The 14,565-nt window shown below is 43.9% G+C and overlaps 1 protein-coding gene across 7 annotated transcripts in view; it reads left to right on the top strand.

Moving 5' to 3' along the window:
- KTN1 (kinectin 1) overlaps positions 1–14,565 on the top strand; it is a 79,713-nt gene that overhangs the window by 39,948 nt on the left and 25,200 nt on the right. For all 7 annotated transcript variants that reach the window (XM_026654174.2, XM_026654173.2, XM_026654171.2 and 4 more), the window contains exons 18-27: positions 2,122–2,156; positions 2,307–2,397; positions 3,869–3,937; positions 6,966–7,003; positions 7,878–7,968; positions 8,123–8,191; positions 11,195–11,232; positions 11,892–11,982; positions 12,080–12,157; positions 13,346–13,383. In XM_026654174.2, coding sequence (XP_026509959.1) covers positions 2,122–2,156; positions 2,307–2,397; positions 3,869–3,937; positions 6,966–7,003; positions 7,878–7,968; positions 8,123–8,191; positions 11,195–11,232; positions 11,892–11,982; positions 12,080–12,157; positions 13,346–13,383 — 638 coding nt within the window. The remainder of the gene's footprint in view (positions 1–2,121; positions 2,157–2,306; positions 2,398–3,868; positions 3,938–6,965; positions 7,004–7,877; positions 7,969–8,122; positions 8,192–11,194; positions 11,233–11,891; positions 11,983–12,079; positions 12,158–13,345; positions 13,384–14,565) is intronic.

The following is a 14,565-nucleotide window of genomic DNA, read 5'->3' as shown; positions in this document are numbered from 1 at the left end:
GAGATGGCATCTTGCTAGTGGAAGGAGCCCCGCTTCGTCATTTGGATGAGGCTCGTTCTCTAGCTTGAGCTGATCAGTGAGAGACCAATGCCCCAAGGAGGGAGGTGGTATGGGGCACTTTAAAGGGATAGCTCCTGGCAGTGACATGGAGGCAGTAAACTGGTCATGCCACCAGGCAAGCCCTTGCTGTGCTAATGGGGAGAGGGGATTGCTCTGTCTCCTTTTGTCCTGGGTCACTTTACATGGATGTGATGCAAGGCTGAGTGGAGGTGGATTCTTGCGGGCAATGGTATGACTCTTCTCGTTTGCTCCATGTGGCAGGTTGTTACATAAGAGCCTTGGCCATTTGACCCAATGTTTTAGTGCAGGGGTAGCAACCTATGGCACGCGCGCCGAAGTCGGCATGCGAGCTGATTTTCAGTGGCGCTCACACTGCCCGGGTCCTGGCCACCGGTCCGGGGGGCTCTGCATTTTAATTTAATTTTAAATTAAGCTTCTTAAACATTTTAAAAACCTTATTTACTTTACATACAACAGTAGTTTAGTTATATATTATAGACTTAGAGAAAGAGACCTTCTAAAAACGTTAAAATGTATTACTGGCACGTGAAACCTTAAATTAGAGTGAATAAATGAAGACTCGGCACCCCACTTCTGAAAGGTTGCCGACCCCTGTTTTAGTGTATTCACTCCACAGAGGGAGTGGGAGGTGCAAGACAGCTTGCTATCAACATTTAGCTCTGTGTGTACTTGGCCTTTTGGCTAAGATCATGTGTAGACGCTGTTGCGCTAAGTCCTCTAACTCTTTTACTGCTTTTGATGCTCTTGGTTTCACTGCAGCTGTAAATGGCACAGAATTACCTGCGCTTTCATGCAGGTTGTCTGCTAATACTGTTCCCTCCCTCAGAGTTTTGGGCTGGTCTCTATTCCAGACTGACCCTTTTTACCACGTTGTCACTCACCTTCCAGTTTCCAGACTGAATTGCCCGCTTGTTTTCCCTTGAAAGGGAGCGGTAGCCATTCATCTGTGAGCTGCCTCTTGTTCTGTGCCAGCGGCCTTTCCTCTGCGGTAGGGGCTTGTGACAGGACGAGGGGCAATAGTATTGTATTTTTTCAGACAACCAAAACTCTAGGCTTCACAGCGAGCAACATAAAGCTAAAATTGAACTTAAAAAATCTGGACCCCTTTGTATTTTTCAGTCTAACCTGATGAACCTTTTTCTAATACACTTTCTCCTTGTGTAAAGGCCCACTGACTATCATAATGACCAGTACTACTGGTTATTCTTAGTCTTATTCCTGATCTCTTACCTGGAGCACTCCTCCACGTATCTTGTTCCTCACCTACCAGACAAGTTGGTAGTGGCTGCCTGTGAAAAGCATCAGCAAAAGACATGGCTTTACCCTTTCACAACAGGTCTTGCTGCCTCAGCTTTGAAATCTGTTTGGCTGCAGTTATAGCTGCCAATCAGCAGCTCCTACCCCTGGAACGGCTCCATTGTTCTAAGGTGTGACAGTTAGAGATTCCCAACTGGCACTTTGGAGCCTGATGCAGGGTTTTCTCCAGCTGTTGGCTTGAGCGCCTCCTCCTTTGTGGGTGGCATTAAAAAAGCTGCTGCCAGCATGCACTGCTGTTGGCCCTTGCATAGATGTAAAAGCCAGAGCCTGGTGCGTGGTGCCCCAGCTAAGTACATAGATTTGGAAAATGTAGAAACTTTGATCTTGATTACACTCGTAGGTGTTCAGGTCTGTGGGCTGGACGTTCTGAGCCAGATGCTGCAGGGTGCTGGGCGTCCTCAACTCCCACCGACATCGTTGGAGTTAGGGGGCAGTTGGCACCTCATGAGATTGAGCCTGATGTCCAGAGCGCCTTGCTGTTTGTGAACTAATATGAAGAGTATAAAAGCTAGCCTGGCCCAGCACCCCTGTCCTAACGGGTTCAAATCCCGCTTTCCAATAGCAGTATTGGGAGCACACATTATGAAAACTCTTCCTCTTGGACTAGTTTAATCCAAAAACTCAATGTCTAGACAAGCTGATGCTAACCAGTCCTTTCTGTTACTAAATCTTAAACCAGTGTTGATCCAATCGGTGACCAGCTTTTCATACTTTAATTTATAGGCTAATAAAGAACTGTTGGAGCAAATGGAAAGAAGGTAAGGGATTTTCAGCTCTCATCAAGGAAGCTAAAATGCCTACTTGATTCTATGGCAGTAAGGTTACTGTTTTTTCCCTGAAAATTTCTTGTAGGGCCAACTTGTTTCTTCATGGAGAATATCTTGTAACATCTTTGTTTAATTTCTCAGTATTACTGAAAAGGATGAAAAGATAAAGACAGTTGAAGAACTGCTGGAAGCTGGGCTCATACAAGTGGCTAATAGGGAGGAGGAATTGAAGGTAAAAATCTCTTGCAATATTATCATCAGTGGGAAATAGAGACTGGGGTTTCTCATGTTATGTGTAACTTTGAGCTGTGGGTCCCCATGTCAAGGTTCCAGAACATTTCCTTTGAATAGGGAAAAGTGACCTCCTTGAGGCCAAAATGTTCACTTCCTGCTGCTGATGTTTTCGTGCACAAGTTAGAATAGTCTATTCTTATTCTAGAGGAATTTGGTCATGTCCTAGTTGGTCAGGACTAAAAACCAGTGCGATCGACATGTATATGTCCAGAGTGATTAGTGACAAGCTTACATCTAGAAAAAGTTATTTAAACTCTTGGGATTATTACTGTGGCTTCTGTGATTTTTCTACTCTAACGGTAGTTGGAAGATGAAGTAAATTGTAAACGGATCGAACTTGCTTTTACTGTCCACCTAGAAGTATTTGTAAATACATCAAAATGGAAGAATGTTAAATTGATGGGAAGCCCGGGAAGCCACAGTGGCAAAAGATATCATCCACTTCCACCTCTAGCTGGCGAGCAGACTGCTCCTTTCCTATAGAACACCAGTCTGAGCATGGAGATCGATGTACTTGTAAATGACCGGCTCAGTGACTGAAACTCCAATCTAGGAATGAAACCATCTGCCATAAAAAAAGCTACAGTTTGCACAAAAAGCAACAGTCTGGTAGTTAAGCAACCAAAGTTGTTGTGGGCACATCATTCTGGTGCTCTTCACTGCTCTAGCGCACTGTGAATTAGTGTCTAGTTCAAGGTGTGAAGGCTGGCATTCAAAGGCCAAGTGAGGACTTTCACAGAGGCCGAACGGAGGCCATGGAACTTGGTATCAGATGAAATTGCAATGATTACTAAACTCGCTGCAAAACTTTTTTTTTTTGACCTAACATTCCCGCAAGAAATATTTCCACGCCCCTCTCGCCCATGCCCCCCTCCTGTAATTCTGTTCAAAGTAGCCCTTGAATGCTACTTCCTGGGAAGGAGAAGAGGAGTGACTATTGCTGGTATCTGGATGATGCTCAGATACAATGGTGGGTGCCACCATAAACTACAAATGTACATATTGTGGGTAGGCAATTTTTAAGGGGTCAGAAAGGTTGACGGGTATTTGAAGGGTGTGTAAATTCCCAGAGAGAGGAGGCTTGTTTCACAGTGGTAAAAACAAGAAAAGGAAGCTTTTTAGGCTAAAATAAGAAAAAAATTACTGGCTTCCCTTGACATGTAAAACTAGACTAGATAAAACATTCTATACTGGCAGGGCGTAGGGAGATTAGATCTAGGTGGGTCTTCTTTCCATCTCTAATTTCTATCCTGTTTCAGTTGGAGTCAATTTAATTGAGAGAGAGAGATAAAAACTTGAAGGACAATATTGCTTTTATGAGGCATCATCCAAAGAGCAGTGAACAAATTTGTTTTTGATCTTTCTTAAAACTGCATTTTTCACTTTTCCTGTGTATTTCTCTTTAAAAGGCACTGCGAGCAGAAAATTCATCCTTGAAAAAAGAAGTTCAAAATCTGCAAATTCAGCAATCCGAGCAGGTAGTACTTTAAATCCTAAATTGTATTACGTGCAAACTACATTAAAAGAATTTTAAGATTTAAAAGTCAAGCACTCAAAAGTTAGGAAATGCCATAACTGAGATTGCCTGTGTGACTTTAATTTGGCACCTGTGTGTATGTATTATGAAGAAGAGCGCTGTGTAGCTCGAAAGCTTGTTTCTTTTATCAGCAGAAGTTGGCTCAATAAGTAGGGCCCTACCAAATTCATGGTCCATTTTGGTCAATTTCATGGTCATAGGATTTAAAAAAATCATCAATTTCATTGTTTCAGCTATTTAAATCTGAAATTTCATGGTGGTGTTGTAATTCTAGGGGTCCTGACCCAAAAAAAGTGGGGGGGGGGGTAGCAAGGTTATTGTAAGGGGGATTGTGGTACTGCTACCCTTACTTCCGTGCTGCTGCTGCTGGTGATGGCGCTGCCTTCAGAGCTGGGCAGCTGGAGAGCAGCAGCTGCTGGCCAGCATCCCAGCTCTGAAGGCAGAACCGCCAGCAGCAGCAGTGCAGAAGTAAGGATGCCATGGTGTGGTATTGCCACCCTTACTTCTGTGCTGTTGCCTGCAGAGCTGGGCCCTCAGTCAGCAGCTGCCACTCTCCAGCCACCCTGCTCTGAAAGGCAGCAGCGCAGATGTAAGGGTGGCATGTTATGGTATTGCCACCTTTACTTCTGTGCTGCTGCTGGCGGGCGCTGCCTTCAGAGCTGGGCACCTGGCCAACAGCTGCTGCTCTCCAGCCACCCAGCTCTGAAGGCAGCACAGAAGCAAGGGTGGCAATACTGTCAACCCCCCCATAAAATAACCTTGTGACCCCCCCCTGCAACTCCCTTTTAGGGTTTCCCTTTTGAGAAACACTGGTCTCCCCCGTGAAATCTGTATTGTATAAGGTAGAAGCACACAAAAGACCAGATTTTACGGTCTGTGATGCGTTTTTCATGGCTGTGATTTTGGTAGGGCTCTACCAATAAGAGATTACCTTACCCACCTTGCGTCTCTATGCATTGAGACAACCTTTGGTTACATAATCTTGTACAATTTTTTGATACCCACATGGGTTATCAGCAGGGTTGGAACCTTTAGATCCAGATATTCAGATATTTGCTGACTGCAGAGGAATGGTGAGACTCAAGAATCTTGGGTTCCATTCCAACTTCTGGAAAGGAGCCGGTTCTAGTGGGTATAAATTCTTCAATCTGTTCCCCCAAGTGGGACCCTCTTCTGCCCCAGCCCTTCCAACCCATTCCTGACTTATCTCTTCTCCCACTCCTTGCTCCTCATTCCGGCCCCATTCTCCTTAGCTAGCCAGTCCCAGTCTCCATTCTGCAGGCATCTCATCCCAGTCTCTTTTTCCAGCAAGTCCTAGTCTCACCTCTCAGAATATCCCATCCCAATCTCCTTGTCCCACCATTCCCAGTTCCATCCTGTGTATCTTCCCCATTCTCACTCCCTCCCAGTCTCTCGCCTCCAGATCTTGAAATGGAACGCAGGATTCCGGATCTCACCGTTCCTCTGCTGTCAGCAAACATCTGTGAAACCCACTGGCAAAGTCTTTCTCTACTCCTCTCTAGCGCTGGCCCACATAGAGGGTGACAACCTACTGCAACTACTGCTGTCAGTTACTCCATTAGCTCAAATGGCAGAAGTCTGTGCCTCTTGATCTAAAGGTTCCAAACCTCCTGATGATGCCCATGGAGTCTGTATGATACCATACAATGCAATTTCTGTGTTTAGTATTTAAAAAAACAAACAAACAAAAAAACCTAGGAAATTACACATACAAAACCTGTGTTCAAAATATTAAAGTTGCAAAGTCAAACCTTCAAATTGGGAAATGCCAGAAGTAAGGTTGCCCAGGCAACCTGAATGTAGCCCTCTGGTACATATGAATTATGATGTCTAATTATATGATCAAAACTTTGATCTAATTTTTTTTGGGTGGGGGGGTGTATGTGTCCATTATATAATGCTCTTGTTTTATTCTTTGGGCAGTTGCGGGAGTCTACTCACCTATTGGCACCAGGTTTCACCCAAACAGCTCATGAGAGCGCTTTTAATACTGAAAAAAGCTCACGGGGAGCCTATATAAATTTCTACTTACTGATTTTGAAGTTTATAAATGTACAATATCTATCCCCATTTTCTACTTGCTTTACTGGCTGCTAAAATGCGATCTATACAAATGAATAACAAATCCAGCAGCAAATCCCAACCCCTTTAAACCAGACAGTTGGCAAAGAAATTTCTCTGCCTCTTGCTTCCCCCAATATCTCAGCCCCCATATCTCTGTCCTCCCCAAAGCTCAAGGAAATACAGATCATGACAACAATCTGGTGATATCAAATAAAGTCTGTTAGGCACTATGTGCCAATGATTGTAGTTTTTTTTTACTATATGTACTAATAAACCTACCCACTTAATTAGCAAAGCGTGACCTGCACTTGTACACAGAGTTATTGATTGCACTGGGAATGCTGTCTGTGACCTAAAAAATTGGACTGGTGACCTTAAGGGCCAGGCAGAGGTTTTGAGTCCACTGTCTTTTTGGTCTGTGTTTGTACAGTGCCTGCCTAGCCCTGTGGGGTGCTGGTCCATGCCTAAGGCTCCTACACACTGGAGTAATTCCAGTGCCTTTGTGGTATGCCTTGACCATTGTTAAAGAAGCAGTGGCTGGGCTTTATCTCACGAGGCATTGCCAGTTTAATAGCTCATCTTGAACCTTTGCTTTTGGGGAAGGTTTTTCTGGAGCGTGTTGCAATAACTTGGATGAGTTTTGTGATGATGGTGGTCACTAGTCCACTAGGGACCACCATAGAAGCCATCAAGCCGCCATCCTATGATAAAAACTTAGGGCCACTACAAACCCAGACCAAATTCAAACCAGCATCTTAGAGCTTGCAAAGCTTTGTGTCCCATTACTGATCCCTGCGCTCTCCAGGCCCTTTCCCTCCCACTAACCACCAGTTAGTTACTTTGAACCCTTCAGTCTCTCTAAACTAAATATTTGTTTTGCTCAGATTTCTTTTGAATCAGTTGTGGAAGAACTTCAGAAAGTGTAAGTAGCATTATGAACCTGTTATCCCTCTGCCCTAAACCTCATTCCACTTTTCCAACTCCTCTTTGCTATGTTCAGGGGTATGTTGCCTCTCCTGAACATTCCATTTTAATCAGGTGTACAAAGTTTGCATGACTGTATGAGCTCTGAGCAACACATCAAGCTAAACTAATGCTTCTGTAAATCCAGTAATAGATCTACACTAAATAGTGTAGAGGACAGGAGTTGATTGACGTAGGACTCACATTCGTTTTGCTAGCCCAGGCCTTAGGGATCTAGGCCTGTCCTTGGTCACTAGATGCTGGACCATTAGATTATTGGCTGGTTCTCCTTTAATGTGCGTGAAAGGAGTGGATTTGTATTTCTTACCCTTAAAGGTTAAGAAAAACAAAAAAACAGCAGTAAATATTTTGCTGAAGCATGTTTGCCAGAACTTGAAATCTGAAGGTAGGCATGTGGCCTCCTAGGACTACTGCTACTGATTACAAACCAAACTAGGTACGTACCAACTAGGGTGACCAGACAGCAAGTGTGAAAAATCGGGACGGGGTGGGGGGTAATAGGAGCCTATATAAGAAAAAGACCCAAAAATCGGGACTGTCCCTATAAAATTGGGACATCTGGTCACCCTACTACCAACAGTGCACAGAGCTAGTTATTGCAAAAGCAAGCTTGTACCACATTGCCCTATCCCCTTCCTTCCGCTACCCTGGGTGTGTGTAGGATACCCACTTGTGTGGTTCTGATATACAGATGTACAGCACCAAGCACAGAGGGGCCTGTCTGGGGCTCTTAGGGGCTACTGTGATGTTAATAATGATCGCTTACGCTACTTCAACTAGCTTGTGATGTTTCCTCTCTGTTCTGTGCTAAGAATCCGTGAGAAGGATGGAAAGATAAAATCGGTGGAAGAACTCCTGGAGGCTGAAGTCCTCAAAGTTGCAAACAAGGAGAAAACGGTTCAGGTACCTATCAGAGTCGTGCTGTTGCCTTTCTGTGTCTGTGCCATTAACTTCCATTTATTTGTTCTTGCCTTGTATTTAGTAGTAGTAAACTTGTAGAATACATTTTGTGGTGCTGTCTCCATTGTCCAATCCTGTCTGTTTTGTCATTGAAAAGGCTTTCACACAGGAAATAGAGGCTCTGAAAGAAGAAGTAGGAAATTCCCAGCTTGAGATGGAAAAACAGGTAAAATTCCTTAGAGCTGGAAGTATGAGGCAGCCTTGCAATGGATGCTTTGCTTACTAGCATATCTGTTCTAGTACGTCAGCTGTTTTACTGGGGCCTGTCACTGGATGAGGCCTGGTTTTGTAGGGTGAAGTTTGTTATAGGGAAGGCCCTTCACTTCTGGTTATTGTGTTTAACATTTTATGGGAATTTCAGGGTTTGTTACAAAAAAAAAAAAAAAAAAAAAGTGTAAAAATCAGTGCAAAAATTAACTTCACTTTTTTCTGGGTAAATATCGGGGTTAATACTGGGGGACAGGAAAATACCTCAATGAATAAAGAAAAGTAAGAGTACTTCTGACCTGGCTCCAGCGGGAGAGATGGTGGCCCAGGTTACCAAGCCACCATCTCTCCTGCCGAAGGGGTCCCAGAAGACGTGGGGGTGGAGAGGGCACCATCTACCCACTCTGCCTCCTTTTACCCCTTCCAGGCCCGCTCTGGAAGGAGAGATGATGGATCAGTTACCTGATCTGCCCAGGTTACCGAGCCGCCATCTCTCCTGGAGCAGGGAGATGAGTCTCTGGGGTTCCCCTTGGGTCTACCATCAGGTTACCCGAGATGACCCCTTTCCTTCCAGAGCAGGGAGTCAAGTCTAGGGAGTTTAAAGTAAAGTTTAAAGTCTAGGCACTTTATTTAGGATTTGAGCACTGATGTACATGTATGCACACGTGTATGTGTCTTACACAGCCTTACTTTAACAGCCAGTCTCGCATTAACACTTAGACTAACTTATTTTTAACCTAAACACGTCTACCTAATGTAGTGTATTGGATTTTCTTAACATCATCAGTCTCTTTGTGTTCCTTAGTGGCCCAAAATTCAGATGCAATTCGGTAAAAAAATAGCTTGTTGTAAAACCGGGAAATTTTTTTGGTAAAAATCTCTACAAACCAAAATGAAGCCCTTGGTTATAGGGTACAAAACTATAAAGATACAGTCTAACAGACGTCTTCCTCAGCGACCCCATAACAGATACTCAGTCCTGTGCTTGCTAGTGAGAGACTTGGTGAGAACTTGTAGCTCAAAGCTCTGCGCAGTTAGTTCCAGCAGCTTCACACCTTCGTTTCGTAGAGCCCTGGCACCCTCGAGTGCCTCCAGGGTTCTGTTCCCTTTGACTACAAACAGTGAAGGCGCTTCCTCTTACTGTCCTGCGTCAGCTGCGCTACCAGCTCAAAGCTACTGGGTCAAAATGGTATTTTCCTCCTGTCAAATCCTATCCATCCCCTCTAAAGCTAGAAGGCCTGTGCTCTCGGCATTTCTGTTCTCCAGGTATACACGCCAGCCATTCTCTTCCCTTAGCCAGTAGTTGCAAACAAGTCTTTGCAGAGTGAGTTTTCACTCCATCTGTGAGGAGCAAAGAGGTAAAAAAAATGTCTGATGTCCTAGTTTATCTAGTGTCCCAAACAATGGGTCTACTGTCCCTATTTAGGATACTGTTGTCCAGGCAGTCTTCTCCATCTTGCTGTCAGGAAGTTGCTTGATATTTTGCCTATACTTTATTTTTCTTGATTTCACCCTGTTGTTCCTAGTTATACTTCGATGCACTACCCTTACTCTTGCCTCTCGTCTGTGCTCATCCCCTTCAAATATTTAGAGCAGTGGTTCTCAAACGTTTGTCTTGGTGACCCCTTTCACACAGCAAGACTGAGTGCAACCCCCCCTTATAAATTAAAAACATATTTTTTAAGGTACACTATTATAAGTGCTATAGGCGAAGCAGTGATTGGTGGTGAAGGCTGACAGCTCATGACCCCCACGTAACAACCTGACGGGTCACCACCTCATTTGAGAACCCCTGATTCAGAGGGTGTTCGTCAAAGTTATACATCATTTTTCTGTCGAATCTTTTCTCCTAAAGCAATCCCTCCTGGTCTTGATGTTTGCTCAGCTTTTTTCCCTTAATTCTCTGGTAGCGTGCCCAGAATTGAACACAATATGTAGCTGCAGTCTCATGAGAGCTAGATAGGACACCACCTCCTTGAAGTGCTGCTCCGGGAGGTGAGAGCTGTGCCCATGCAGTGCATTGTGGGAGACTTTGTGAAACCACCAGGGCACTGTGGAGTGTTAGCAGAGCGCTAGTTGAACCCTTTTGGCTAGTCAATCCACACTGGCACCAAAATGACTGAGGACCCAACACTGTCTAGCTCTGATGCGTAGTCTGCTCTAAACAGTAACCAGTTCCCCTGTAAACTATTTGACGCACCTGCGGGTATGGACATGAGGTGTTTTTATAGTGGAACAAACATTACTTCGCATGATGCATTTCTCTGCTGTAGACAAGGCCTTGGAAATAATTCAGGTTCTAATGCAGCACTGGAGCAGGGTACTACCTACTGGAGTTAATGGGCTTTCAGCTATTGTGATTCCTGCCAGGTCTCTTGCTAGGAGTATGGACCGTAGGCTTATAGTCTGCTGTTTTGATATAGAATTCAAATGAAAAAATATTCCAGGTAAGCTTTGTCTCTCCCTTTCATCCACCCACAAAAATTAAATATTCCATTTGGCATCCTCCTTTGAACAGAGACGTAAAGGGGCACTGGCAGTCTGGAAATCCTATTTAAAAATCTCTTGTGTTCAGATCTAAATTAATAAAAGAGATCATCTGTTTTGAACTTCACTCAGGGTGGCTAGTGGAACAAAACAGATGTCTTTAGGGTCCGTTTATGCCTCTGGTTCTCGTACACTGGCCCAGTGCTGGAGTGCTGCTATGTCTGACACTGCAGGGAGTGTGCTAAATCATTATGAAAGGTGTGTAAATGAGAACATTCAGTTTTGTAACGCTTTCCCCCAGACCTAAACTACTAGACAGTGACCCTTTTAACAATCTCTGATGGCCTTGTTTTCCCATTCTTCCTCCCCAAACTAATTTTAATAGTTGTCTGTTTACTTAGCTGTATATACTGGACTTCAATGTGGATAGCCCAGTCTTATAGGAGTGATTTAAGTACCAAATGTTTGTCTTTAGGTATCGATCACTTCACAAGTCAAGGACCTTCAGAACCTGTAAGTACTGTTACTATAACGGAAGCATATAATCTGCTCTATGGCATCCTTCTTCACGTTTTGTTTTAAGAACATTTCAACTTCTCTGACCTCCATTCTGTGTGAAATGAGCAAGTAGTATTAGTGGACAAGCATCCTTGTTACGAATGCCATTGCCGTAGTGGGGCTATTTGCTGAAATCGCCGAGCGGGTCATCAGGTGTTCAGTGGGCATAGAGACCCAACTACTTGACAGGTGCTACATCCAAGTCAGAGTTGAGAAACGCTGGCAGGGCAATGTGGGACGTTTACACTGGTATCCTTTCTGTACTTGTGTGGAAAAATATGACTTAAATCTCCATGACTATCCATTCAGCCCCTTTCATGTGGAGCGGGGAAATATCTTGAGACAAGGGGAAATGTGTATGGAATCACTGCAATGTATATCGGTGCAGAATTTCAGTCCACTTTGATTTAATGAGCTGTAGCATTGATCAAGTGCGTCTTTCAAGCTCCCTGCAAAAGCAGAGTGAAATGGAAGTGTTCATACTCCTGTTCAGCTGGCATAAACTGCAGTGGAGCCTTTGATCATGCAGCCTGCTCTTGTTTGTTATGCACTCGCTGCAAAGTTTAAGTTTTTTTTCAAATGGATAAAACACTTTTTTGTGCATAATGGTACAGGTTGAAGGGAAAGGAAGAACAGATGAAAACTGTGGAGGCCTTATTGGAAGAGAAGGAGAAAGATATTGCTAAGAAAGGAGAATCGTTGCAGGTAAACTTTTTTTTTTTTTTTATTGTCCAGCAAAGTGTTTGATGCAATAACTATGAATACAGAATTTACAGACACTTAAATCTTTTTCTATCCAAAGAGTCAACAAGATACAATTACCCACTTAACCAGTAAAGTTCAGGAGCTAGAGCAACAGAACTTGGAACAGCTACAGCAGGTATGGATTCCAGAGCAGAATGGTCTGGCAACGTCTTTGGGTTTTTGTAAAGGCATGGGCCATCCCCGGTACAGCATTGTGGGTGCACCCTGCCTTACTGCCCTATCGGGGGAAGTTAACAGATTCACTTTCACAGGGCAAGGAGGAGCCAACACACATGAACAAAATAGCATTTCTCCTTTTACTAAGGTTTCAGGACTGTAGCAAGTACCGTAAACAGTTCATAGGGTCCTCACCTCACCTGGGTCAGAGCTCCCAACTTAAAGTCTACAGAACAAAGCCTCTGGTTAGGTTAAGTCTTTTAGGGCCAGAGGAAAACCACCACCACCTGCTGCTGCCTGCATGGCTTCTAGTTCCAATACACTTCCCTCTCTTTAGTTCAGCTTCCTGTTACTGTTGAAATAGCCAGCCCTAGGATGGGGCAGGGCCTCCTTGTTTACACCCCAGTCTGACCCTTCACACTTCTGAATTGGACAAATGCTTTTTGCTTCTACTTATGGCCCATTTGAAAGGACAGGCCCTGGTTTAACTTAGTGATTTTAAACCTATTTAGGACTTGTATACACTTTAAATTCACACTCTACCTTAATACAAATTAACTTTCAAGTGCAGTATCTATTCTGGAATAACTCAATATGTAGACAAGCCCTTGGTTGAACCAGTGCAAAAGGCTGTGCGGACATGCTTATTTTGATTTGCAAGGGCTGGCATGCAGTATGCTCTCAAGGTAGGTTGCTGCTGCATGAATTAACTCTGCAGTACTGAAATTTGGTTCATTTTTCTGAGGGCAAGAGGTGGTGCCAAACACACACACTCTGTCTTAAGTCGGTCCTGTAGCCAGGGAGTAATTTATCCCGCTGATGGCTGGAGGTGGTAGAGGCTGGTTGAGTTAGATTTGTGCCAGTTGGCATCCAGTTTTGTGGGGTTTTTTTGTTTAAAATTTGGTGTCATGCAGTTTTGGAGCAATATTAATGTTTAAACTCAATTGACCTAAAAACATTTGGTCTTCCCTAGAAAAGTGACACTTCATTCTCTGTAGTTCCCTTTGTGAAGTGCTTTGAGATCTACTGATGAAAAGCACTATATTAAGAGTTAGGGATCATTATTCTGACTGATGTAAATGTTCACTGTTAAACTGAAGGTGCTTACTGTGCTGTCAGTATGGGTCTGAATGTTTCTGTTTGATAGGTATCTGCTGTGTCACAAGTCCAGGATCTGGAGATCTTGTAAGTATGCCTAGCAGCTTCTCAAGTGTCCTCTTCTGTGCTTTCTGGTCTCTGTGCTGTGATGTATCTTAAATTGAAATGTGTGGGACTTCATTGTGGGAATTTTTATGTGCTTTGGTGTAATAAGCTTTAGTGCTGATGGAAGTGCAGTGGCCTGACTAAATACTAATGCGCATACACAGAGCAAAAGGAAGTGATCATAGAGGCTTCTTTAATTTCACTAGAATCTTAACACGTGCCTAGTAGCTCTTATGTGTTCAGCACTCTCGGTATTCTGTTCTCTCCCCATCTACCTTGACATTAAGCATATGTTTGACAAAGTGGCCAGGGTCTATACAGCATCAAAGGGTACGTCTACCTGGCCCCTGGCAGCAAGCCTTCAAGTGCAGGTTGACAGGCTTGGGCTTGCAGTACCGTGCTAAAAATAGCTGTGTCCACGGCACTTTTAAATTGGACCTTGGGTTCTGAAATATACTTGCTACTATGGGCTGTTTAGAAGTACCCACTCAGGCAGCAACCAACTAAACAGCAAGAGATACAGATGGCTAATTTACCCCCACAGGTATCAGAGGGGTAGCCGTGTTAGTCTGGATCTGTAAAAGCAGCAAAGAGTCCTGTGGCACCTTATAGACTAACAGAAGTATTGGCGCATGCGTCTGACGAAGTGGGTATTCACCCACGAAAGCTTATGCTCCAATACTTCTGTAAGTCTATAAGGTGCCACAGGACTCTGTCGCTTTTTACCTCCACAGGACTCCTGAAGCACTCTACCACTTGATTTGTAAAGTTACATTTTCCATTGTCTTTTTGCTTTCATGCTAACCGTTAGTGTGACAACACTATCTAACATGAAGAGAGATAAGGATGCGCATATTTGGTGTTTCATAAGAGAGTTGCTTTAAACATCTTTAGATTCAGATAGCTTAGTGTGCTTCTCAGAGAGACAATTCATAGATTATATAGCCAGAAGGGACCACTGTGAACATCTAGTCCACCCGCCTATAACACAGGCCCGTATTGACAGTGATGGAGAATCCACCACAACGTTGGGTAATGTCCCACGCCTGTTCAGCCCAATAAAAGAGAGATGGAATCGCCTTCCACAGTCTTGAAACATTGTCCCGGGCCATGTGCCTCAGGTGACATTCTAGCTACTTCCAGGCCAAACCTGGGATTCCAGGT

Source organism: Terrapene carolina, unplaced genomic scaffold, assembly GCF_002925995.2.
Source record: "Terrapene carolina triunguis isolate 2854851 unplaced genomic scaffold, T_m_triunguis-2.0 Scaffold189, whole genome shotgun sequence".
Classification (NCBI taxonomy): Eukaryota; Metazoa; Chordata; order Testudines; family Emydidae; genus Terrapene; species Terrapene triunguis.
Note: the sequence above shows the minus strand (reverse complement) of the source record. Positions and strands in the feature narration are given on the sequence as shown.